The 27554-nt window shown below is 41.2% G+C and overlaps 2 protein-coding genes across 17 annotated transcripts in view; one reads left to right on the top strand and one right to left on the bottom strand.

The window, feature by feature from the left end:
• LOC125977503 (receptor-type tyrosine-protein phosphatase gamma) overlaps positions 1-21671 on the top strand; it is an 81647-nt gene extending 59976 nt beyond the window's left edge. The window contains exons 9-29 of the mRNA XM_049734039.2: positions 3238-3422; positions 5296-5404; positions 6285-6334; positions 6423-7158; positions 7975-8113; positions 10496-10587; positions 12158-12249; positions 14332-14428; positions 14562-14644; positions 14721-14855; positions 15568-15702; positions 15803-15975; positions 16085-16220; positions 16804-16950; positions 17822-17915; positions 18252-18328; positions 18427-18555; positions 18952-19098; positions 19185-19327; positions 19510-19645; positions 20262-21671. Of these exons, the coding sequence (XP_049589996.1) occupies positions 3238-3422; positions 5296-5404; positions 6285-6334; positions 6423-7158; positions 7975-8113; positions 10496-10587; positions 12158-12249; positions 14332-14428; positions 14562-14644; positions 14721-14855; positions 15568-15702; positions 15803-15975; positions 16085-16220; positions 16804-16950; positions 17822-17915; positions 18252-18328; positions 18427-18555; positions 18952-19098; positions 19185-19327; positions 19510-19645; positions 20262-20402 (3176 nt within the window). The 3' untranslated portion in view covers positions 20403-21671. The remainder of the gene's footprint in view (positions 1-3237; positions 3423-5295; positions 5405-6284; positions 6335-6422; positions 7159-7974; positions 8114-10495; positions 10588-12157; positions 12250-14331; positions 14429-14561; positions 14645-14720; positions 14856-15567; positions 15703-15802; positions 15976-16084; positions 16221-16803; positions 16951-17821; positions 17916-18251; positions 18329-18426; positions 18556-18951; positions 19099-19184; positions 19328-19509; positions 19646-20261) is intronic.
• Positions 21672-22313: 642 nt separating this feature from the next.
• The window catches only part of cadpsb (Ca2+-dependent activator protein for secretion b), a 50289-nt gene continuing 45048 nt past the window's right edge, over positions 22314-27554 (bottom strand). For all 16 annotated transcript variants that reach the window (XM_049734051.2, XM_049734052.2, XM_049734053.2 and 13 more), the window contains 2 exons: positions 23615-23719; positions 22314-23541 (listed from right to left, as the gene is read on the bottom strand). In XM_049734051.2, the coding sequence (XP_049590008.1) occupies positions 23365-23541; positions 23615-23719 (282 nt within the window). In that variant the 3' untranslated portion in view covers positions 22314-23364. The remainder of the gene's footprint in view (positions 23542-23614; positions 23720-27554) is intronic.

Genomic DNA, 27554 nt, shown 5'->3' with positions numbered 1-27554 from the left:
ACTGTGGAAAAGCCTTATGACAGGTGTTGATTTTTTTTTTGCGGTACCTATATTTAATGGGGTTAGTGAATCTCCCCTGTTTACATTTTGCAGATATCTGCAAAAGGTGAACATCCACGAGAGACCATATAAACAAAAACATGTACTGTACAGTTTGTAATTAACTGTATTTTATACTGATTTTATACTAATAAACTAAGTCAAGAAAATATTGTTTTATCTCCCATAAGCTTTAAATGGACTTAAAATTAGGGCTGTAACTAACGATCATTTTAAGGATCAATTCAGATTATTTTGGTAATTAATTGATTAATCTGATTTATAATCTGATTAGGGTCGTTTTAAATCAAACAAGGTCTTCAAACAGTTAAGTGAATGTAATAAGCAATTCATTTGGTAATCGATTAGTTGTAGATCATTTAACTGTTGCGCCTCAAATTAAAACACGCTATAAACACATGGTAAATATATTTAAACACAAAAAAGATTGAACTTTTCATCAAATACTGTTCAAATAAAGTACATGCGTTAGATAGCAGTGCGTCAATTATGATTTCAAATACGATTAATCAGCGGTCATTTCCACACAATCTTTGATTACCCATGCTGCTTTTATACATAACACAAAGATAAGCAAATCAAAATCACCCAAAATCAAAAACGGCTTCTGTCGATCATGATACCCATTATTTTAAATTATTGAAAACATTAAAAGCTTATCCCAATGGGCCATTTTTTGATGTTCCATTTTGGCATGTACTATAATAGCAAGGTAAACACGGGCGTAATTGATCAAATTCAGAAGGGATCTCATCTATTCAATGTGTCACTGCCATTTCAGCGCACCAATGCACAATTACAGCCCTGCCTGGCCCACCTAAATGGAACAACAAGGCCATATTTAACATCATTAATTACACGTGTGTGTGTACCTTGCATTAATGTGTCACAATGACTGCCGTGTGCCTCCGTGCTTGAAGAAAAAATGTTTCCAAAGAATCCAGTTTGAGATTTGGTTGTGTTGCAGAAAATATTTATTCTCAATTGTCCATGAAATATTCTTTGGAATAGCCACATTAGCTACTGTAGCAAATTTTATTTTATGTTCTTGTACTTGTTGACAGTCATTGTAACCTTGCTAAAATCTTGCAGAATGGAGAATATTCAACTCAGCTATGCATTTCTAAGAAGCTGGCTGACAATTTGGGACTTAACTATTAAATCGTTTTTTTTAATTTCATGTACCTTTTGTGGGTTTTAATAATAATTCATAAGACTTGTCAGCGAACCATAGGAGTGAAATCGATCTGTAGTATATCACTTCTTAGTTATAGTAAAAACTATTGACGGTGCAAAATATGATTACTTCCAATCAATAATGGGCTGTGTGTGATGTCTCAGGGAGAACTCATACATCCAGACTGTATATCACAGACGTTATTAATATCAAGCACGGGACTGGGGGGGGCTTGGTGACGGTGTTATTTTCCATATTTCTTCCAGAAGTCTTTTTATTTCCACATTTCTGTTGTGGGTACTGACTGAGCGTGACATTCTTAAGACGATTGGGCTCTGGTTTTACATTCAGGGACTCCACCGTCACTTTAAAAGTCATTTTAGTTGTACCAGTTGCCCCTTTGTTCACCCTTTGGGTTGTGTCTCTGTAAGGCTCCCATCCACGAAGCCCACTTTCTTCTGATTGGCCATCGCCTGAAAGCCTTCAGGGGAAGACTTTGTTATTTTGTGAGCATGCATTCCCCAAGGCAGTCTTGTTTATCACGCAGTATATATTTTCTGTGGAATCATCTCCCTCCTGGAACTCCCTATGTACATCCAGCATTTGTAAATCTTTTTTTTTTTTACATCTAACGGGGGGGAAAATAGAAGCATCCGATTTGAGTGTGGCACACGATGGAGATTAATGAGAAAGAGTGTAAAAGTGGTGTTGTCTGAGAAGATTGATTGGGAACGGTCGTGATGAAGTCGGAGCTCTCTATTGAGGCCAATCAGCCATCATCGTTAATATGTGGCACAGCTAAAATAGAGGCGTACAAATTAAGTTGTGAAATTGCTTTTGTGGTGTTTGGTCAGTGTGCAGAATGAATATGGTGGACTAGCGTGCTTTCGTTCAGGACCAAAATCAGAAACCAGCCCCCCCACACCCACCTTCCATTACCGCCTTTCCGGGAGCTCCGACTGACTCATTTTTCTGGCTAGCTTACTCCGATTTTCTTTGTTTTTTTGGCTGCTATAGGAAAACGCATATAGCAAGTCAACAATGTGGCTTTTTTATCACCAGCAGTGACAGCTGTCAAGGTTTTGTGAACGTGTGTTTATCTGAACTTGGTATTGTTCGGTTGACAATACATGGGAGGCAGGACAAACCTTGGCGAAATTGCTTCAAATTTGAAAGCCAAGAAAGATGTTCAAATTGCATTTCATAGGGGACACTTTTACTGAGCTATGAAAAAGTGTAATTAGAGCCTAATAATATGACCAAAGATAAAATGGATATTCCATACTCTGAAATTACAATCAAAATATATGTCTTGAAAAATTCTACAGCATATATGCTAAATAATGAATCTAATCCCAGAAAGCCCAGGACTTCAAAACAAGATGAGATCTTCTTCTTTCATTAAACATTAAGCTTCTGACACGCAACATCCGACAGGTTCAAATACAATTCACACACTGTCACACTTTATCAACACTGCCAGAATTTTCTCATGTGCTTTTCCCCCAGAGTCACTCTGTGTGTGTGTGTATGTGTGTGTGTGTGTGTGTGTGTGTGTGTGCGTGCGTGCGTGCGCGTGCACGTGCACGTGCACGTGCGTATATACTGTATACTATATACAACTTATCATAGTTCACTTACTGTGCAAATGATTGTGACAATCTCAATTTGTCACAAATCCTTTGTGCACATGATTAGTTGACATTGTTTCTTGATTGCTGTTGCACCATCGTGTTCGGAAAAATGTCCAGATTGTGTCTGCCGACTCTCTTAGTGTCCACGGCGCAGCCTCTACTGCCACCTTGAGGTTCCTGTGCAAGTTCCCCCTCCCCGACCTGAATCCTGTAAAGAGTATAGAGTATTTCTCATGGTAACAATGGAACCGTTGTGTTGCTAGTGCCTATAAAAGAGAGCTCCAATTATTTGGTTACATGTGATTATGATCACGCCTTTCATCTTCACTCTTCACTGAGATGTTGAAAGCTTTCATTGTCATGTAGTGTGCAGCAGCGCCCCAGTGAGCATGAAGATCCAACCGCTGAACCAGACGGCCCTGATGGTGAGCTGGGAACGCCCCCTGACCGTGTACCACCCACCCATCACTAGCTACATGGTGTCCTACAGCTGGGTGAAGCGCGATGTCGCTGATGAAGAGACCTTCACCAAGACGGGAGATCAAAGCATGGTGAGCGCCCTTAGATAACACGCCACTGACATCTACACAAGAGAATAAGTCATCTCAATGGAGTTTTGCAATGTGGATGTTACTAACAGGATCAGTCAGTGTGAATGTAAGAGGTGACAGGTTATGAGAACCCCTGTATGTAGCTGGTGGTTGATATCAAAGCCCAGAGCGCCTCCCATCCTGTCACTCGAGTTTGGCTGAGGAGACACACAGGCCTGTCACATTCGCTGACAGATTTATCCATAATGCATGTCTGTGTCCACCTAGGGTCTCCCTTTTAGGATCATCTATTACATTTCCATCGGTCGTGTTTAACATTTAGACTGGTAGGTACATTGACAAGGAACCTAGACAATGAAACAAAAAAAATGAGATGGATATTCAAGATGGATTTTTCTCGATATCAACATCTGGAGTGATTTTTTTACAAGATGACAGAAACTTTTTTGGGATTGTTTTAGTCCAAGGTGTTGGCATGTCTGCAGCACAATCTATGTTTCTAGTTTATCTTGATTAGAAATATAATGAAGGATGAAGATTTATACGTCAGTCAAATTAAAGCAACGTTTAAAAACACGGTCTAAATTATCTTGATTAATAATTGATGATATCAAAAAGCTACACCAAGACAGATCTTTCCAACATGTCCTTCCACAGCTTGTGTGAAAATTGTCAAATGAGCAAAATCCATTTACTCACATTCCTTCTGTCTTGTTTAAGTACAGTGTCTCGGTTTGAAGTCTAACTTCCAAGCCTCCAGTTGAGCTTTTGGCTCCAGTCATCATGTTCACTCTTAACTTCAGATTGTTCTTTAGTCTTTCCAACATTCAACGTCTCTACAGAAATCTATCCTGCAGGGCTTCTACCTACAGGCATGTTCTTCCACACACTAAATATTCCGCTCCTGGCTCACATCGTCTTGTGTTTGTGGGAATCCAACAACCAGCTGCGGCTTCCTTTAAAACCCACTGACCCCACCCCACCCCAACCCAACCCCACCATCCTCAACTTGCTCGGAGTGCACCACTGCATTTTTATTTATTTTTTTACACACACACAAACAACGCAGATTTTATTTTATTTTTTCTAACTTGCCCACTAGTTCAAAAGTGCAAACACACGTGGGGGTGTAGGAAATATTTTGTTTCTAGCATTACAAGACTACAAGATCTTTGTTCATATTGGAACTTGTGTGAAATGTATATCATCAAACTTTTTTTTTAGGTTGAGAAAACACATGGGACACTAGTTTTTTGAGAGAGAAAATACAGAACACATTGTGATGAATACTTGGAAAAACTGGAGCTGTCCTCATTTTGAGGAGCACAGTTTTTTGATATCAAGACATTTTTTTTTTAAAAAACTTATATTGAACTTTCACTGTAGCTTTGCCTGCAGAACAACCTCTGCGTCTGTTGACTGTTTTTTTTTTTTTTTAAAGGGATTTCAGTAGATCGTCTCGTGGCTTTCATTCGCTTTAATTAATTTCATGTGATTGTACATTTATAGCACAGACACTTAATTTGGCTGTCAGCGTCGTCGCACGCCATTAATGCTGTCACTTTACTGAGAGCGGTTTCTCAACTTCCCCCTTGGCTGTCAGTCCTTCTTATTATACGCTCTTAATATCCATTTCAAGTCTCAGTTTCTATATCCGTACACCTTTTATCTGAATTGTCTTTTGTGAAATACAAGCAGCTGCCTTTTTAAAGTGCCTCCCGTCTGCTGAGTTGGAGACGCAAGTCATACTAATTGAGCGTATACACAATGCGGAGCGGTGAATGTATTGATGCTCACTTAGTCAGTCGGTGTTCCAATTTGATCATTAGCTTTAAATGTGCGTTTGTTTGTTTGTTTGCATGTTTTCTTGCAGAAAGCAGTTATCACTAATGTGTCCCCAGATGTCTTGTACCTATTCCGGGTACAGGCGGTATGTCAACATGACCTGCGCAGTGACTTCAGCCAAACGTTACTCTTCAGAGGTACGCTAATCCCCCCCCCGCCGAATCACACTTGCAGTTCACAAATTCACAGATTTGTGTTTGCCAGAAAATTCGATCAATCATCTGTCTGAATAGAGAATGAGTATGGCAATAAAGAAATATGTTGAAGTGGTAATATTTTTTCCCCAGAATAACATCCTCTGATCGCCATTTATTTTTAGAAAACAATATTAAATGAAATTGATAAATAGATTTACGATTTAACCTTGGGATGTTCCAATCCGGGTTTTATGGTCATTTATTAACTACACTTTATCAATTGATTTTAGAGTTACTCACTCACTATTATTCTAGTTTTATCTGTCATTTATTTTTTTCAATTAATTAAGATTAACAAAAAAAAAAACATTCTATCCAAATTGCCATCCCTCTATCTTATAAAAATACATCATTATTTCAGATTGACAGTACACAAAACGCACAGTAAATTATGATTCAGTGACTGGTTTGGTCTGTAACATTTCAGAAAATATGGAAAAATAATGATGTATGCATGTTTTGTTTGGATTGCCCGTGCTGTGTTGAGGAAAGGGGGAGGGGATGCTACACTGCACACAGACTGGTGTCTCGTTGGCTTCAGGCTAAAGTATGAGCTGCGGGTGATCGGTAATGAAAGGCAGTCATCGGCATGCCGATTACCTTTTAATGAAAATTGGTCGACCGTCGTTGCCAGCCAATCAGACGAGCTCCTCTAGTTTAAGATATTATTATAAGCAATTATGGACACTTTTGTGGGGTGTCATTTTTTTTTTCCTCCATTTGCAGTATTGACTATAAAATGTATGTGTATTTGATTAACACCATCATTACAGTATGCATAGGATTTTGACTTTTTTTTTTAATATTTTTTTTATTGCAGCGAACACCACAAGAATATTTGAAGGTTCCCGTATCGTGAAGACCGGTATGGTAAGTTGACCACTAGATGGCAGTGCAAAAGATTTACGGAATGCCATTTTAATCCTTGAGGTGACCTTATATAATCTGCCTCTCTCAGCCGACAGTATCTCCAGTGTCATCAGCTGACATGGCTCCCATCAGCTCCGGTTCCTCAACGTGGACATCTTCTGGCATCCACTTCTCCATTGTCTCCATGGCAACAGGACTGGGCCCTTCCTCCAGTGGCAGTCAAGCCACGGTAGCATCAGTGGTTACGAGCACCTTCCTGGCAGGCTTGGGTGTCAGCGGTGGGGTCATCTCTTCTTTGCCCAGTTCTGTTTGGCCAACGCAGATACCAAAAGCCACTCAGAACCCACCTCACTCATCCACCCCAGCCGCAAAGCCCAGCACAGAGCAAGTGGTGCCCCAGGTCGCGGAGACCGACTCTCCCCCCGAGGAAAACCCGGCTACGTCCAAGGGTGAGGAAGAGGAAGATGAGGAAGGGGACGGAGAGGGAGAGCAGGAGGACAGAGGTGCAGAGAAGAAGAAAAAGAACAAGACGACACCCACCTATGAGAAAACGCAAGGCAACAGCACGGCGGCCAAAGAGACCGTCCTCCCCACCCCTGCGTCCACAGCCAAAGAGAAGGCCACAACTCAAGGCAGCACAGCGCCTGCGAGCACGGTGGTCAGCCACCTGACCCCCCCACAGGAAAACGTCACAAACATCAACGCAGTCACCACTCAGGAGCCGCGAAATGACAGCGCCGAGATGCAGATCCCGCAGAGCTCCACTCTCTCACCAAAGATCAGCAGTGATGGGAAGCGTCTTTGGCCGTTCTCCATCCACACCGGTGAGATTTTGTCAAGCGTGATCATGCTTGGTGGCTTCTAAGCTGGTTTAGCAAAATAAATCTTGATTCACGGACCAGCTCAGTCAAAGACTAAGCTCTGATGTAGGCTTTTGTATCTGAACAACACAGAAACCTGAGGGCAGGTGCCCGCGAGAGGTGCTGTGCCTCAAGCCTTTCTCTTTTGGGGCTGTTTGCTTCAAGAGAAAGCTGATTTAGATCTTTTTATTTTATTTTTAAGCTTAGGGCGCTGTAGGTAGCATGTCTGCACAAATGAATTTAGCGTATTGCTGTTGGAATTTTTCTACTCTGTGGAAAAAAATGTCAAATCAAGAGCAAGAAGTGGACAGTTAGGATAATGTGTGAGAATGGAGTCCTAATATGCGAAAGAATAAAAATTCAGTATTTGACAACAAATTAGATTCTATTGTCACTAGAAACTACATTATTATGAAGAATATTTTCTGTATTCGGATGTTTTTCCGCTCGCTTTTTGCTCACCACCATTTGCCCACCTGCACTCCCTGTTTTATCGATTTATCGATTTTTTTTTTTTCTTTTTAAACCTCTTTGTTCCACACTGCTTTCAGTTGGTCTTTTCTTCCAATTCATCCTTGAACGACTGGAACATTGCAACAAATGATAACACCCACCTCATTAATCCCAATACGTTTTAATTCATTGTCTGTCGCAAAAGTCAGCATTTGCAAATGAGTCAGTTCTCAATTGGTTTACCCGGATAAATAAAATTCATCAAATTGTAATGCAATTTTGCATCAAAATACCCGACATTAAATTTGCATTTGTCTCTTGTCCCAGAGAGGACCACCTTGTCCAATGTGACCCGAACGCCTCACCCCGGCATGGGCAGGATGGTGTGGATTGTCCCTTTGGTAGTCGTGTCTGCTCTGACCCTCCTCTGCCTCATCATGCTGCTCATCGTGATGGTCTACTGGAGGTGAGACTTGCACAAGACGAAGGGTCAAATTATGTATGTGTCAATGACAAGTCTGAACAAAGATGCGCTGCAGGAATAACAGGCTTGTCGCCTTCTCGGGGGTCAACCATTTTTTTTTTTTTTTTTGCTCTCATCATTTATGGGTCATGCCTCGAGCAGCATGCGTCTATCCATTTTTTTTCTACCATCAGTGCTTTCATTTCTGTGATGATTCCTTTGTGTGCCTTCTCGCTGCACAATGAATGCCATCACCGTGCGAGGCTTGAGGCGGGAGACCTGAAGGCCCCGCCGTACCAACAGCGGCCCCAGCTGTGTTTTCATCTGCTCGGCTAATTTCCAGCCAAGCAAGTGAAGTTCCAGTAATTACCCGGGCCAAGCCACTAGCACATGTGGGATAGTTAATGAGTTACAAATGGCACTACTGGCTATTTCCTCAGCTGCTCTCATGCAAATGTATTTATTCCCCTCAAGATTCTGCATTATTATTTTATCTGTAGTATTTTAATTAGGTATTCTCATAATTATTCTATTGATTAATCTGGTAATCAAAATTACTTTTTGCCCAATTAAATAATTGTAATGAATATGTAGAGGAGAAAGTTCTCCGCGGATTTGAATAGATTTGCCGGCTTCCTTTTTGTTTCTTTAATGCGGTGCACAGGTCATGGGTTTTATTTTTTTCATAGTGTGTTTACTCTTTGGGCTTGTATAATAGAAAATGAGATTTCAAATGGAACGGTCTTCTGTAATGAAAAAAAACTCAGAAACTCTGTATTTAAAGGCAAAAACCAAGCATGTGGTAGTCATTTCCACTTTCCACTTTGAGATTCACAATTTCATGAATATATGTGAATATATTGAATGCATTGAAAAAATAATGTCCTTCACTGTGTAATTCTACTTTACCTAATGTCACTCGAAGTGAGAGGATGAAGCTTCCCCGGTGAAAGTTTTGTTTCCAAAGTGGTCACAGATTTTGGCAGCAGAAGACTTTGATGCAAGAGCAAGGAATGCTCCAAGATACGGCCAGGCTGACCATCCCAGCGGTTGTTATGACAACTCTCACAGTTCAGACAGTGTCAGCTCCCGGGGGGGGGAGTGGCCATGATGAAAGATGAAATCAAACCATACTCTTTCCGTTTGAACCGATCCCTGCTCGTTAGCGACTTGCGCTCTTTAAGAACGAAATCCACTATTCTTCAAATTCACACATGATCGGTTTTAGAGGGGAAAGATGTCATCAGCTCAATGTCTGTGGGAGTATTTATCTGGTGTGTTTGCTCCTCCTCACTTGTCAAGGTCACGAGCAGAACTCCAATGGACTTAATTGCAACACACATCTGGATGCCTCTGAGGCCTGAGCTGTTTGTTGAAAGCTCACAGATGTTTGAGGCCGGAACAAATCCCGCACGGCGCGTCGGTGTTGATGCCGCGCTTTTGCAACTGTCATCCTTTTTCCGAAAAGCCACGTTCATCTCGGGTTGTATTCCCTCAAAGCGAGCTGTTGAGGAGGACGCGCGGACCTCGCCGCTTAGGTAGCCGCAACGCATTTGGGGAGATTGATTGGAATTTGGAGGCTGTGACGCAAGCCGGGAACGTGCCCTCCTCAACCCCTCCCCTCCCCTCACCAGTCCATCCCTCCATCTCTCTCTTTCCATACCTTTGTCAATTCAAGGCAGTCCTTTTGTTTTGGTTGTGTGTCCATCCTAAAGAATGACTAGCGTCTGCAACCTTCTCTGCAAGTACAGGTAGGATCACACCTGGAATCTTTTTTTGTGGCAATGACACTGAGATTGTCTCTTGGTATGTTTAGTCATTAGTCAGCACTTTTGTGTCAATGAGAGAGACTCCATGCTGGCTGATGAGGACTTGTAAGACTACTGTGTCTTTTAAGGGCCTCCATAAATTCTAATTGTTTCTCCCCCCCCCCATGCACCATCCATTCATTTCTATCCATTGTGCAGGACATTTTGAATGCATGCGCAATTCATTGTAGAAGATTAATTTGGTGACGCTGCAAATATAATTAACACATTTATCATTTTTTACGAGATGCTTTGGAAAATTGGATGTATGTTAGCTAAATGGATGAGCTTGCAGACTCTTAATATTAACTTTTTTGCAGCACGTGCACTTTGTTCTTCAATATGCTCCTATTATGTTGCTTTCAAAGCATAGCGGATGTTTTTTTGGAGTGTGACACATTTTGCCCCTGAGCGGATGGTGTTTGGTTGAGATGACACCTCTTAGCTGTTTACGTCACCTGTGGTCTGTTTGGCAAAATCGGTGTGTCATGTTGGACGTGGTTTTTTTTTTTTGCATCAATATTTGCTTGTCTTTTTTATGACAGCTCACACAACATTTTTTCTTTTGTCCCTGCAGGAGGTTTTTCCAGACAGCTCACTTCTATGTGGAGGAAAGCAGCTCTCCTCGGGTGGTGGCCAATGAGAGCATCCCCTTCATCCCAATACCAGGTAGCCACGCGGCAGCAAATTGTACTATTTTAACACCGTCGACCTTTGCTAGTTTGCTCACTTTGTCCGTTTTTTTTTTTTTTTATATACTCCAATGAGTCGGCCTGTTTAAATTGCATTATTTAATGGGGGAAACTAATTCAAAATAAAGCAGCTAATTCCAGAGGTATTCTGAAAATCACCATAAACATTTCTCAAATGGCTCTGTCTCTGCTTCTTTGATGTGCATATTTGCACAATTTAAGTTCATTTACATGTGAAATGACTCCGGGAGTCCCTTTGCAGCTGAGTATGAGGGCTGGCTGGCTTTTTTTTTTTTTTTTTTGCTTGCTCTCTTTTAATGTTCCCGGCAACGGCGCACTGGCTGGCTGCTAGTTGATATCAGGCTTAAGTTTCTCAGTCACAAAGCTCTGTGACATTTGAAGGCGGCGATATCGTAGTCACAAAGCACAGCTGATGTCGCCGTCGACTGCACATTAAAATTCCACTTTCATTGCTTGTCGCCTCCTTTCTCCCTTTTATTTGCGTTGTAGTGTTCCCACAGCATACATAGTCAGAATAACTGAACAGACGACGGAATTGAGTCCACCTAGTTCAAGCAAAGGGAAACCCGTAGAGCTGTGACCTAAACGGACCCGTAAAATTTATAAGTATTTAAACGTTTACGTTATGCTAAGAGATGGATGAAGAAGCGCTTATATGCTTTCGAGATCTAATTAGTTCATTCGAGGTTCTTTCAACCGCGACCGTCCAATAGGCTGAAGGACATTGTGATAAATGGATGGATTAGCAAAGATGAATCCGCTTTTACTGTGTGACCAGGTCGGCCTTTTTTGGGTCCCAGGTGCAATGGTGTGTTCGTTTAAACATTAGCCAGCATCAGACGCCATGACAGCTGGGGCCCCGGGCTCTATTGTCCCTGTGAGGCTGCTCCAACAGCCGTATCAAAGATCCCTCGTGTGTGACCTCAAGATGATAGGGCTCCACGGAGACAGATGCTTCCACCATAAATGCTGAAAATAACACATTTGTGGCACCAGTTACAGCAGCTCTTCCCTGTTTTTGTACCCCGTTGACTTTTTTCAATTGGCCTTATCTGTAAAGAAAATTTAAGGACCTTGGGAAATGGATTAGATAATTAGATAGACTGACGACTGTGTAGTAGTGAACTGTAGAGATACAACGTTCAAGGCATGGATAAAATAAAATCCAGTGATGCACTTGGGGTTCCTGGCAAGAGCCAAATTTTGCTGTGCATTTTTGAGTCGCGTCATTTTTACTACAAAGCCCATTTTTACTCTTATGGGTGCAGTTAGCTAGCAGACTAAGCCTAAACTCAGCCCACAGCGTCTGAAATCTGAGATAACGTCTTGGTTTGTGATTTTCGAGGCTGATCTGATTTATTTATTTTACTCAGAGAATTTTGGTGGGCTTGTTTAATATCCCTTTTTAGTGTGGCGATTCAAGATATTTTTATTTTTGTTTCACTGGGACTTTAAATGGTGTGGGGGTTTTTTATGACTTAATTTAACAAATGAAATGTTCTTTCTGTGTTTTGCGCTCACTATAGATGACATGGAGGCCATTCCTGTCAAGCAGTTTGTCAAACACATCATGGAGCTCTACAAAAACAACCTGCAAGGTTTCTCTGAGGAGTTTGAGGTAATTCTTTAAAATTATTATCATTACGTAATTTCTCACAATATCAAGTTGAATCTGACCGTGTAGAACTTTTTAAAAAAAAATATTGTTCATTTATTTAAAAAATCCATTATTAATTTTAGTAATACACAAAAAAAATTACATCGACCTTTTTTTATTGTAATTTTAGGTCTGGTAATTGCTAATTACATTGGTCACACCTCACCGATATTCGTTCATCATAAAGAATTGAATGGTCTATGAGTCAGCCAACCCAGGCACTCCAATTTTTTCAAAACGTGCACATATTGAGAAATAGCGCACCACCATTCGTCTTTCTTCCAGAGAATTCTGCGTACAAATGCTAATTATTAAAGAGGAACAAAATCCCCAAATTTTAAAAACAAGAATACCATACGTTTTTGTGGCCACATTAAGAAAACATGAGACTCGTGATTAATATTACATTTATGGAATACGAATTCAACAGAATAATTCATCAACGTAAGGCGGCACCATGTTAGGAAAATCATTTTCAGCTGCAGACTGGAAGTGACATTGCAGCACAAGTGGCGCTCGGCGATCGGAATTGTCTCAGCTAAGAGATTGTTGAGAGTGATGGATTTCAACTTTCGATCATGCATCATCATGGTTGGGATGGAAAATTGTTATAATTCAACTGCTTGATGTGAAACACATCCACAAAAAAAAATCTACAATATATGTTCATAACTTTGTAAGTAGGACAGGAGAAAGAATTCTATTGCTCCGTTTTGAATTGACAGAATATGACAATTTGTGTAACTCTTACAAAAAAATTTATATGTGGAAATGATATTGAGAAATCTAAAAGCAAATTAATGAAGACAAAACAGTCCACTTTATTTTAAGGCATATTTTTCTGAAAATGTTGTGTTGATTTCCAAATGGAAAACCTTCAGGGACATTTGGCTACAGATCATCACGTTCCTATTGATAGCTTTTGATCACATAGTCACTATCTATTTCTCAGCTGTGTTGAAATTCTCTATTGAAGCACTCAATAAGCACTAGAACAAAACTACTCATGCAAACTTGACAGACTTCTTTTTTGGCTTGCATCAACCAATACATTTGTTATCGCTTCCAAAAATCAAACATCTCTTCTCACAGTTTACTGATGTCTTCTTGCTTTGCACAAATGTACCAAAAAGTCTGGCTATGGCCGCACTGGAGGTTTCAGAGCAGCTCTAACAAAACCAAGCAAGCATCAGAGCATTCAGCCCGAACCGAGCAATGCACTCCCCCTCCTCCCTGCGGACTATTCAGCATGGTGCCATGTTCCCCTTCAACTTTGCTCTTTTTGGATAGTTATTTGGGAGAAAGACACACAGACAGATTTGGAGTTAATTAGGGTGAAAGCAGGTTAAAAAAAAAAAAAAAAAACACGAAAGCTTGGCTCCTGAAGGCTGCTCTTTAATTGGGTCGTTTGGCGTCCGGCTCATACGCTCATTTGTCATGTAAATACAACATGGAGAAGGAGAAGGAGGGAAAGAAGGTTGTTTGAGTTCAAGCACTAATAGCGTTGGCCGTGCTGATACATGGACCAAATCGCTTGATTTTTACTTGGCACTTTTTTTTTTTAGTTCTACACGCAGGATAGATTGAGGAACCTGACTTTTTTTTTTCTTCTTAACGAGTGACTTGATGTTGTGTATGTTTTGAACCAGTGGAGGCGTGATGGGTTTTAATACTTTGCAGCATCCAGCAGAGAGCACTATTAATTAAAGCCCAACTACTAACTAGAAATTGAAGCGTGGGTACCGTAAATGAGTTAAGTTCACCGCAGGACCATTTTTGAAGGGACGTTTGGTCTAAATGTTGCTCTTGGTGGAAAATGAATAGGATGGCAAAATTAGTCAAGCATTTTTTTTTCTTTAGCTGCTCGACTGTCTGGATGCTTTTACATAATGACATGCTCATATTTGCCTGTTTTGTCATGCATTTAAAATAATAAAAGATGATGATTTTTTTATGCAATAAAGCAAATGACACAGTTTAGTTAAATGCAATAGAAAAGGATTCAATCCTGCGTTTTGTTTTTTTCTTGCTTTCCCACCCCAGGAGGTCCAGCGTTCCACGGCCGACTTGAAAATCACCGCGGAACACTCCAATCATCCTGACAACAAGCACAAAAACAGATACATCAACATTGTGGCTTGTGAGTCTGCTGTGAAATGAGATTAGAGAGGATGTCTACTGCGGAGGAATCCTCTCGTGTTTTTCTAACCTACATTCTTACCTTTAACAATAATTTGTTCAAATATATCGATTATCTCTCCCCCCCCCCGCAGATGACCATAACCGGGTGAAATTACGAGCATTGGCCGGGAAAGACGCCAAACATTCCGACTACATCAACGCCAACTACGTGGACGTGAGTTGAAACGCTTCGTGTTACGTTTAAGTCGTCTGAACATCACTTTCATTGTGAATCATGTGACTTGTGTCAGGGCTATAACCGGCCCAGAGCATACATCGCTGCCCAGGGTCCACTTAAGTCCACCTTTGAAGACTTCTGGAGGATGGTGTGGGAGCAGAACACCGGAATCATTGTCATGATCACAAACCTCGTGGAGAAAGGACGGGTGGGCTAACATGCACACGTCGTTAAAACCATCACACTGGAAAAACTAAAATCAAATCAACCTCATGCTTGATATTTCTCATAATTGATTCAAGGTTGTTTTTTTTTTTATTCAAGTTAAAGCTGGCAAAAAAAAAATCAAAACCTTGTTAGGTATTGGTAGAAATAAATCAGATCCCTGAAAAGGAAAAAAAAGGCTGAATCATAAGTGAAATATTGTTGCAGTGAATCCACATCTGTTTTCAAGTTCATAATTTGCAAAATAAACTTTTCCAGCTTTGGCTGTATCTCATGGCATTTTGATGCCAATGTTTACGTTAGAAGAGTAGCTTTATTTAGAGTAAAGTAGGTGCATGTTGGTGCCAAGAAACTTGGCCGAGAAGCTTCAATTAGGCTAAAGTTTTATGTATTGTGTTTTATGTTGTCATAACTTGTTATGGAGATTTTATGATTCCTTATGAGTAAGTTTATCTTAAAATAAAAAATACCATAATGCTTCATGTGTAGGCTGTAGAAACACTCTAGTTTTATAAGACATTCATGTGCTATTGTTCGGCTAGCTGAACATTTTGTTTTAAGAACGTACAATTTTCTTTCAGCTAATTAAATCTGTATATATTCTTATTTTGGACCGAAGACCAGTTTTTGCAGTCTTTATGGTCAATGTATGCTTCCATCAGGAATGATGAAATGTCAATTGCTGTGTTTTACAGAGGAAATGTGACCAGTACTGGCCAACAGAGAACAGCGAGCAGTACGGAAACATCATTGTGACGCTGAAAAGCACCAAAGTGCACGCCTGCTACACTTTGCGCCGATTTCTCATACGGAACACAAAAGTCAAAAAGGTCCATTTTTAAAATTGTTAATTATCAGCTCGACGATACAATACACTGTGTTCTAATTCGCGGTTGATTTATTTATTTATTTATTTATTTATTTTCTCAGGGTCAGAAGGGGAACCCAAAGGGGAAGCTCAACGAGCGTATCGTTATCCAATACCACTACACTCAGTGGCCTGACATGGGCGTGCCAGAGTACACCCTCCCCGTCCTCACCTTCATCAACCGCTCATCAGCGGCCCGCACTGCAGACATGGGCCCGGTCCTGGTGCACTGCAGGTACCATCCATTACTTAAATGAACATTAATTATGAGCATTAGACGCTGGAAATGTGCTGACGGGCCTTAGCGGCGGCGGCGTGCTCATACTGCTTTGTGCTGGACTCAGTGCAGGGGTTGGCCGCACAGGAACGTACATTGTCATTGACAGCATGCTGCAACAAATCAAGGACAAAAGCACAGTCAGCATCCTGGACTTTCTTAAACATATCCGCACACAGCGCAACTACCTGGTCCAGACTGAGGTAAGACCCCCAGCAAACACGTTAAAAAAAGTCTTCCGTGGTTTTAAACGCTTCGGGAGAGAAAGCTTGAACATGACTTTGATCGCACTTTGAGCTGACTCGTCTTATTTTATGTGAGTGGAAGGATGACTTTCTTATTTTGCATTTGGAGAAGTCAGTTTAAAATAATTTATTTGATTTTTTTTTTTTTTCCCCCCACAAGGCGCCCTCATTTTCTACTAAGTGGCCTAAAGGGTTTTAATAAATTATTCCCACACACAGTTTTATCAACACTGGCATACTTAAGGCAGGATGAAGACAAAATTGTCACACTTGTGTCAAAATGTCAGCCAAAAGCAGACTCATCAGAGTAGGCGTGTAGTTCTAATCTTCTAGTGCGCAATTTCCCGTGCATACTGTAACCCCAATTTCACCTTTCACCATCAAGTAGTTATTTGTAGTGAAGCCGATGTTTTTCTGCCGGATCCAACCAGCGACCTCCGCCACCATCAAAATAAATTTCTTTCTTGTGTTAGCATTTTCTGTAAACTCTTCATTTACATTCATGAACATTTTGATTGTTGTATTGTGTGTTCAACTTCAGGAGCAGTACGTGTTCATTCACGATGCTCTGATGGAGGCCATTTTCAGCCGAGAGACAGAAGTGCCCGCCTGGCAGCTGCACGGCTACGTCAACAGCATCCTCACACCAAATTCTGTCGGCCGCACCCGTCTGGAGAAGCAGTTCAGGGTGAGTTTATAACCTTGCGCTATTGTCACACGATCCCTATTGGCATCTTTTGGAAAGGAGGCGGTCTTGTGATCGGAAGCTTGTTAAAACCGTGTACGGGAACAGCAGTAATCCCATTTTATCCGCCGGGGGGATAGAGATCACGTCCTGCCGCGTGAGAGTGAATAACGGCGAGTGCAGTACAGTGCAGTTGATAATGGTCTGCTCATATTGTTTTGTGAGAGTTCCAACTGTAAATATGCCAAAAATTATCATCTAACATAGCATCATAGTTCAACCCATCTTATAATAAATTTACCCTTAGAAACAGATTTCTTAGAGATGATTTGATTTGGAGGGGCGGATGCATTTCTGAAATCTTCCTTTAACGACCCAGTCTAATTAAAGAATGTATTTGTTTCCTATTAGACCGGATTACGGCGCCATCTTGTGGCATCTCGGGCTGTTATAGAAAAAACACGGAAACATGATTTTACTCTCATCCAGTAGCTGGCGATTGTTCCAAAATTGAAACTAGCCGAAAATTACTAATAAGATTTTTTTTTTCTGCAGACATGATTTTTAACTATTAAGAAAAAAATCAAACCATTAAAGACAACAATCAAACCGAACACAAAAACAAAGAAACAATTACTTCTTTCCCAATTAGATTGACTCCGAGGTTTGTGCGGCATCCCATAATAGATTGTTCTGACCGAGATTGCACTTTACCCAGAGGCAGGGTTCTCTGTTGTCGTCTGTTGTTGCATTTGCTCTGAGGGAAGCATGTCTATTGTACTAATTAAAAAATTTAAAAAAGCCAGTGTGGGTTTTCACAGTCTGTGTGTTTGATTGATTCTAACACCATTGGTTTTCGCTTCTCCGTCACCAGCTGCTGACTCAATGCAACACTCGATTTGTGGAGTGTTTCAGTGCTCACAAAGACTGCAACAAGGAAAAGAACCGCAACTCCTCCGTGGTTCCATGTGAGTGTCTCGTCCGATCTTGCGATGCTTGTTAATACGTAAAGCGAAAAAAAAAAAATTCTCGCATGAATAAGCAACAAGGTAGCATTTCCTCATCTAACCGGTGCCAGTATCTCGGCTGTACATTATTAAAGACAATTCATGGTCCAAAATTAGAATCTATTTCCATAATCCCATAAGTTAATCGCTCGGTGCATTCGTGGCGCCCGGCCAGAGGAAATGGAGGTTGTTGTTGCTATAGCAACAGTGAGGAATGGTAATGAACGCGTGTGCTATCAGCCAGTGTGATTACAGTGCTCTGGGTTCTGACTCGAGTGTGCGTTTCTGCTTCCACAGCCGAGCGAGCGAGGGTGGGTCTCACCACTTTGCCTGGCATGAAAGGCACCGATTATATTAATGCGTCCTACATAATGGTACGGCCTCGTCAGCTCCGCCCATGCCGTTTATGCATCGGCTGTCCAAATGCACGCCGCAAAAAAAAAAAAAAATCATAACCCTTTTCTCTCCGCAGGGTTACTACAGGAGTAACGAGTTCATCATTACCCAGCATCCTTTGCCCCACACCACCACTGATTTTTGGAGGATGATATGGGACCATAATGCACAAATTATTGTCATGTTGCCTGACAACCAGGGCTTGGTAAGCAACTTGTTTACAGAGTTTTGTCAAGTTTTGGAATGTTTTGAAAGAAACCTCCCAATGATAACAGATTCCAATTTATTATATACAGATAATTTCACATCCAAACAGTAACTTGCACACCCTGCACGCAAAAACTGTTAAGAGTCACACATTTAATAGATGCAAGCTGCTATCAAATCGGGAGGCCTGTGTTGAAATATTAAGATGTTTTTGATTAAAATAGCTAGGAAATGAGTAAATGTGACCCCGTAATGCTGACAATTTTCAGTAAGCTATAAAATGTTTTGAAACTTTACTAAAACAAAAACTCCCAATCCAGATGTTCTTACTCTGATAAGACAAAAAATACCTTTTTTTAATTTCAGCTTTTTTTTTGTGCTCCATTCTGTGCAGGCTGAGGATGAGTTTGTTTACTGGCCGAGTCGCGAAGAGGCCATGAACTGCATCGCCTTCACCGTCACGCTCATAAGTAAGGACAGACTGTGCCTCTCCAACGAGGAGCAGATTATCATCCACGACTTCATCCTGGAAGCCACGCAGGTACCCGCGTTGTCCAACTGCTTTCAAATCATGTCCCGCCTCCTCGCATGAGCGTAACTTTCCTTTTTTTTAAACGTGTGCACCAGGACGACTATGTTCTGGAGGTGAGACACTTCCAGTGCCCCAAGTGGCCCAATCCCGACGCTCCTCTCAGCAGCGCCTTTGAGCTCATCAGGGTCATCAAGGAGGAGGCCATGACTCGAGATGGCCCGACAATTGTGCACGATGAGTATGTTTTGTTAAACTTCCACCAAGGTTATTTTCTACCAAAATGACTTTTTCTTAAGTATCGCTTTTCAGGTACTTTATCCAAGACAGCTTCTAACTGCACCATTTCAAACGTCACTTTCCACCCCCGGGTGGATTTGTCTCCTGCAGCTGCATGCGATTGATTGTTCCGCCTCCTCGCAGGTACGGCGCGGTGTCAGCGGGGACACTGTGCGCTCTCACCACGCTGTCGCAGCAGTTGGAGAACGAAGGCGTCGTCGACATCTATCAGGTGGCCAAGATGATCAATCTCATGAGGCCGGGAGTCTTTACAGATATTGTAAGTAGACTGTGGGATTGGAAAAATCATTTTAATGTTTTTAATCAGTTCAACAGACTATTTAGTGAAGCTAATTGGGTTTTAATGTCGTTTGCTACAGTAATCACCAGCCTATTCACGGTTGACTAATTGTGAATTTGCCTATTTCTGTTCTGCTCCCATTTTGTCTTCAACTTTCTTAGGGCACATAGTTTTGGTGCATTACGGCATTCTTCATTCGCGTAATATAAAGGATGTGGCCACCGGCGGTACATTTTCTTCGTCCATTTTCTTTTGGCAGTTGGCACATAATTTTGGTGCATTACCGCCACCTTCTGGCCACCAGCCAAGAAAGTCAACACAATTAGGTCTTTTTTTTTTAAACGCCAGACTCGAGTTTTAATTTTACTAGTGTAAATAACAGACCCAGTCAAACTATGAAAATAGCATGCTTCTTGCACCCCACAAGGACACGTGCTGAATGCAGATGATAGTTTTAATGGGTACACTTAAGTTCTGCTCATGGTCAATTTTTGCCCACCAGAGGGCAATCAAACGTTTAGTTATGCTTCACCCACCTCTACACACCACTTCATTTCATGTCTGTTGCGTATGTGTGTGTGCGTGCATGGTGCAGGATCAGTACCAGTACCTTTACAAAGCCATGCTTAGCCTGGCGGCTAGCGGAGAATGCGGCCCCATGCACACGGACATTAACGGGGTGGTGGTAATGGCGGACCAGTGCGACCCTGCCGAGAGCATGGAGTCGCTCGTTTGAGGAGCAGCGTCCAGGCACTTCATTTCTACAAGAACTTCTTCTCCTTCTCCCCCCCTGAGAGGCCTTTTTTGCCAGACTATTGATTAAATAATTGAAAAAAAAACTTACTATTACTTTTTATACTGACAAACATTTTGGGATATTTATGTTTTTGCCCCCCTCCCCTCACTTTTTTTTTTTTTAATCATTTCTCATCCTCAAATCCCGCTGAGTTTGTATCCCGTTAACGTGTGGAAGCAATGAGAGAGGAAAAAAAAAAACAAGCAGCTCTTGTCCACTTTGCACTCAACTATCAGTGTTACTGCCCAACTTTACCCAAGGACGTCGCACGTTCAACTCGGACCCGAGCGCACCGCTGAAATGTCAAAGCGACAAAGGAGGACATCCCGACGTCCTTTTTGGAACCTGTGTGTCATCAAACTTTGAGACCGCAGGTCACGTGACTCCTCGTGTGCCGACACTTCCCCATCCACATCAATAGCTCTCGTAAACAAAACAAAATGGCTTCTTTTGCTCGTCATGGCATCCAATGTGAACATTTATTGCTTTTTACAGGGATTTATATTGTTATACTGTTTTGTAATATATATCTCTATATATTATATCCTTAATAGCCAATCACTCTTTGCCTATTTGTGGACTGGCTGTTTTAGTGCTGTGGGTTTGGATCATGTTCGCACAGCTTTGCCAAATGTTATTATTGTGAAACATTTCAACAAAGGGACGCTGATCAGCCAAAAACTAACAAAAAAAAAAGTAAAAAAAAAAAAAAAGTTTCAATTGTCAAAGTGCAGATACATTTCCTCGACTATATGCAGATTAATATACAAAATAAAAGGTTGTTAAGAAATGCATGAGGATTGTGAAGCTGTTGTACTTTTTACTGGTTTGAGGTTGGCGCTCAAATTTTGTTTTGTTTTTATTTTTTAATCTACTTCCCTGTGAATCGTGTTTTGTCTCCAGTGGAAATAAAACGTTTTTTTTGCCACTTGAGTCAACAGGTAACCTCAGCAGTTGCTAAAGGACCTCTACTGTCTCACAACCCTTTTAGAATGATGAAGACATTCAGCACTCTTTCTATCCATCACCTTTCTCTGCTTGTTTTTTTATTTTAGTTGCACATCGATTGAATGTCTTAATGGATGAGTTATGTTAATGATTTTTCGCTTTGGCACTTTTTTGGTTCTGTTGATCACTATTGTTGGTTTACCTTGTCTACTGTGACTCAGCCTTCTTAAATATATGAAACATTAAATGGCCCACACTTTAGCTGCTTTCTGGCTTTTTCCTTTTAAACCAAAAGAACACTTTTAATGATTGTTTCTTTGGACCAGACATGTTCTTCTCGTTATTTTCCAAATGTTCTTTTTTTTTTTTTTTTTGTAGGATTATGAAGTAAAAATTTTGAAATTTGTTCAGTACATTTCGATCAAATTTAATTGAGCAACTATTACTCTTCACATTCCTCATTCTAACTGCATTTCTTTATTTATATTTCATTGACCTGTTTGCTAAAGGAGATCATATAAGTAATTCAATAGATGTAAAACACACAAAGATTGCTGTAACCTCTGTCATATATACATGGTCATTTTTTTTTCTAAAAAAAAACGTCAGGGGTCGCCGCATGTCTTTCTCTATTAAGGCAAACCTAAGCCATCAGCAAAGCCATGCAGCACCAAAAAAATGCAGTAACAGTAAGTAGTTCTTTGTTCGTCAGTGGTTAGCAATAGCATAACATTATTAAAAAGAATTAAGAGGCTTATTGTATTAAAAGTGTTGTTCTTACACTTAAAGCACATATTTACTCATTCATGTATGCATATTGTATGGTTACATTTAATTTTATTTATATGTGGCGTTCATGGCTCTCTCAGCCCAAAATGTTTTTATCAAATAAGCAGGCGTAGGTGACACATGTACAGTAATTTTTATTCATAGGCCACAGCTCTTGCATATTACAACCGTTGGCGTTCAGAAGGCAAAAGAAAAGACAAAAGAAAAAGCAAGAATGAATCCACCAGCTAAATGACACGGGAAAGTGGAGAGATAGAGAGAAAAAAAGTGTTTGGGAATGGTTGGAACCCACAAGCATGCAGCGATGGCTCAGAATGCAATGTACAGCATTTTATATTTATATATATATTTATATCATATATACAGAACAACAGTGAGACCCAAGCCAGACATCTCATTCCACACAGATACACAACAAAGACAGACCATTTTTTTTTGTCATTCATAAAAAAAATTAAAATCAGTTTTACTCTTTTCTCTGTAAAAGTGCAACTCAATTAATATAGAACCTGTTTTCTTTTTTTTTTCTCGTTGAATGTGGAAATAAAAATAGAATCTCCCGAGTTATCAAAATGGAGCGAGAATGGAGAGTATTGCATCTCTAGAATCCCCTCGTGCTGAGGCTGAAGGTCGAAGGTCAAAGCGTATCTAAGACAGGGGCCGTCAACAAAAAACAGAGGATTCTCGTCACTCTCGAAGCAAGTTGGCATTCACTTGAAAACAGACAAAGAAAAGGCTCCACACACACACACACGCACACATACTCATTGTTACGACAATGTACCATGAATGAATGGAGAGTACGACAAAGAAGCGCCATTTAAGTACATAGTTTGCATTGGACAGGGGGGACACACACTATTTAATCTCACTCAAATGCTTCTCCATATTGCTTAGTAACACAGAAATGAATTTAGAAATGAATCGGTGCTATCTTTATTATGACACAGCTAAACTGCCAATCAATGGTTATTTTTTTATTGTGTTTCCTCAATATAAGCACTATTTTTTTTTCATTATTATTAGTTTATAGTTCCTTCATAGGCAAATCGAGCTGACAACGAGGTCCTAGAGTGGCTATCTGAGTTGGTACATGCATCGGTTAACCAGGCTAAAGTCAAAAGTGTGATTAAGAGGGCAGGGAGGGTGTTGGGTGCGTGTCCCTCTAGTCATCCTCCTCGTCCTCTTCGTCGCTGTCCTTCATGGAGATGCCCTGCATGCCTCCTTCCCTCACCGAGGCCGTGGCCTCCTCCAAAGTCAGCCTGTTGCGCACCGTGTCGTACATCTTGCTGTTCAGGGTCGAGTCCAGTACGCCCTGCAGGCGGAAGTCACGGTACTTTTTCTGCCGGGGTGGGATCACAAAAGTTAGTATGCAACAAACACACAGTGCATATTTGGCCTGCGGCCTGAGTCACCTTGGTGATCCTGATGAGGATCTTCAGCTGGTAGACGTGCAGCTGCTGGTCCATACGTTCGGTGAGCCAGGTGCCCAGCAGGTTCATGGTGGCAGTGTACCATTGCTGAAAGAAATAAACACAACACTCTCCAGCAAGAACACACACACATCGCACATGTGCACAGGACGCCAGGAAAAACATCGCCAGTCAGCCGGTTAGTTTGAAACCCTAACCCTAGTTTCAAATGCTGCTTTAAAACCCTAACCCTAGTTTTAAACCCTACTTTAGACCCTAACCCTAGTTTTAAACCCTACTTTGAAAGTGTCAGGGTCTGGGAGGTTTTTCTCTTATCCACAGGGGGCAGCTATGAGCAGAGTGGCGGAGGACCCACAGGTGTGGCTGATCCCCACAGGTGTGACTGATCCCCACAGGTGTGGCTGATCCCCACAGGTGTGGCTGATCCCCACAGGTGTGGCTGATCAGGCTCGTTAGGGGAAGGCTTTTAAGGAGCGTGCTGCCAGCCGCTCGTCGCCTGCCTATGTGGTCTCCACTACGGCTGTGCCTTTAGCAGTTATCCAAGTCAACCCTACTCGTTTGCGTTGCGCCTCCTGAGTCTCCTGTTTGCCTGTTCGATCTTCACCTTGTTTTCCATGAACTCTGACTCTTTGTTGTTCCCTTCCAGCTCTTGGATCCCCCTCGACAGACCTCCGACCAGCTCCACCTGCTCAGACCGAAGCGCTCACGCTCCACCATCACAGCTCCAATTCCGGACCCCCCAGCGCTATTGCTTCCTCACTCCCTTCAATAAAAACTCCACATCCATCTGGGACTCCTGACAGGTTTCTGCATGTAGGTCAAACAACTCGCTAAAACCATGACAGTATGAAACCCTAACATTAGTTTTAAACCCTAGTTTGAAAGCCTAAGCCTACGTTAATGCTCCAGTCTATGTATTTCACTTGTCAAGTTTGTGTAAACATATAATGCTATTATGGTGACATCAACACCTTACCTAAAATCTTTACTTCAAATTGGATTTCTGACATCACCAAAAAAGATTTAGAATACACAAGAAACAATTTAGCTTTGACCTCACCTGCGGTGAGTGTGCCATTCAGCAAACAAAAGAGAACCATTATCTCATCATAATGTACTAGATGATTGTTTTAGTGGGAACTACGATTCCCAACAGCTGCAACAAGAAGCACTTTCTTTTGGTTTTATTACGCGCCAACGACTTCATTGAGTGTTTTTATGGCCCATAAGCACTGAAATTCAAATCATGTTTTTATGTATGAGCGCTTTTTACGTGGAGCAACATCTCAACAAGTCCTTCCAGAGGTGCTGTAAGGCAACTTTTGAGAAGTGGAAGCACATTGATACTGATTTTGGTCCCTCAACCGCGGAGAAGCATTTTGCCCTTTGCATTCTAGTGAGAGAGGACCACCCATGACATCGGCCACTGGTGTAGTTGCTGCCTTTCAAACTTTGAATCACAGATAATGGTCAATCGGAAAATACCATGTTGTATCGTATTGACTCTCACAACAAATACAAAGTTTTTCAGATATGAAGTTAAATGTAGGCGGTCGCCGCCAGACGACCTCATTGGTACCGTTTCCATCCTCAGGAAAAAAAAACCTGACATAAAATTAACTATTACATTCATTCATTCGTTCATTCATTCGGTCATTCATTCATTATTTTCTCTAATTATCCAGTTTGGTCATGCTCATCCGTATCGCTCGGTGCACGGCAGGCCCGACAAACACGCAATCATAAGCAAATTGGGCCTTTAGATCAGGGGTGTCAAATTCATTTTTTTCTCGGGCCGCATTGTAGTCATAGCTTCTTTCGGAGGGCCATTATGACTGTCAACCCAAATAAATGTATGAGCACCTCATATTATATACAGTAAAAGCTACAAAACTGACAAATAACTCGTTTTCAAATCAGATGAGTAAAAACTGGTCAAATATTTAAACGAAAAGATATTAAAAGTGGAGACAATTTGCAACTCTAGTAATGACACACGAATTTGATGCACAATTTGTCTTCGCGGGCCACATAAAATGATGTGGCGGGCCGTATCCGGCCCCCGGGCCTTGAGTTTGACACCTGTGCTTTAGATGAATTCAAAAATAATGCTTACTTGGCATTCCTGACTTTGCGATATCTAAGAATTAATTGTACAAAGTGGTCCATCTATTTCCCAGACACGGAAGATGGGCAACCCTGGTCCAAGCTGCATTTGATCGCCCATCTCCATTCACTTCATGACAAAAAAACTGCAAATGAGGTGGCGGGGCAGTAAGGGAAATGTGCTGATTGCACCAATCGTGGTAGAAACGTGGCCTTGGAGGCAAAACAACTAAGGTGAGCTTCTACTGGCAAAGGAAAAGTAGGAATGAGAGTGAGTAAATGGTGTGCAGGCGGGGTTGAAGCAGTGCTATTTTCATGTAGCTTGCTCTCTGCTTTGGCCCACACTTGGGTTGCATTTAAGGCTACAAGAGAACAGCACTCGCAGCAAGTTGAAATCAAACTTCTAAGAAGCTTTCATTGGGTCCAAATAAAAAAAGGCTAGTCGCGTCCACCGGTCGGCTTTCACCTGAATTTGCTAAGGTGAATGGATGGAGGGGTTTTTTTGGACTCAAGAAGGGAGGTGCGGAGGGGAGCGGGTTCCGGATTTATGCAGATGCCTGTCCACTTGACAGTCGAGTCGAGCGTGCAGTGCATGCAGACCTGGCAGGTGTGTGCGTGCTGAGGAAGAGGCTGCTCTACGGCATGTGTGCAAAATGAGCCACAAGTCTGAGGAAGAGGGTCATGCTAGAAGATGTACACAGGAAGATTATTTGACTCCAAAAAATCATGCCAACCAACATAATGTGAGAAAACAACACAACACTAGAGATAAGTGCCACTTTTTTTTTTTTTTTTTCACTTCTTGGCTCGTCAGTGGCTGTATTGACGTGACCTTGATACATTTTTACAGCAGTTCTGCCTGCACGCATTACGGGTGGAATCTTCCTCGCAAACAAACATTCCGACACCTAACTCTTAAAACTACACATTTGACCATCTTTTTGCTTCATTATATTATCATTAACAATATATATATATATACACATATATATATTTTACCCCTCAAATAGTGGTCATCACTCAACTTTAATCAAATACGAATTGATTCATATTGAAAATTATTGTTACCGTTTATAATGCAGACTGTATTGTCTGTCTGTCTGTCTGTCTGTCTGTCTGTCTGTCTGTCTGTCTGTCTGTCTGTCTGTCTGTCTGTCTGTCTGTCTGTCTGTCTGTCTGTCTGTCCATCAAGCTGCACAATCGATTTAATTTCATCCTGCTAATGATTTTTGCCTGCCACAATTAGTGGCAAGATTCAATTTATTAAAATCAAGTCATATTTTCTATAATTTTATATGTGTAGGATTACTTTGTTTATAGTTTTTTTATTATTTGACAAATGCAATATTGAGTATTTATATTTGTGAGTTTCAGCTGTTTTCCTTACAGGTATTGTTTGGGGAACTTTTCCACCATTGAATTTATGAAGGCTTCTGATTGACTGCAGTGGACCAAGTGCTGCAACATGCACTTGGTATTGATTCATTTATTCTCAAAGTGTGTATGTCTTCTGACACTGTAGTGGATACAAATTGCTTGTGTAAATGTGAACTTACGGTACTCATAAAAAAAAGCACTGCATGCAATTGCATGCAGAGTTGGAACTGCTGTAAAAATAGCATATAGATATATATCCCGTAAATAAAGCCACTGCCGTTTTTCTCCACTAGAGGAGGCAGCAGGAATGGTGTTAATAAGAAGAGACCAAAAAGGGTTGAAATAAGAGAGATTGAGTAGAGCCAGCGCAACATTGAAGGATGGCTTTGACATGCATGCAAAGGTTGATGGATGGATGGATGGATGGATGGATGGATGG

Source organism: Syngnathus scovelli, chromosome 11 (genome assembly GCF_024217435.2).
Source record: "Syngnathus scovelli strain Florida chromosome 11, RoL_Ssco_1.2, whole genome shotgun sequence".
Taxonomy (NCBI): domain Eukaryota; kingdom Metazoa; phylum Chordata; class Actinopteri; order Syngnathiformes; family Syngnathidae; genus Syngnathus; species Syngnathus scovelli.
The sequence above is the reverse complement of the archived record's forward strand: the minus strand, read 5'-3'. Positions and strand labels throughout refer to the sequence as shown.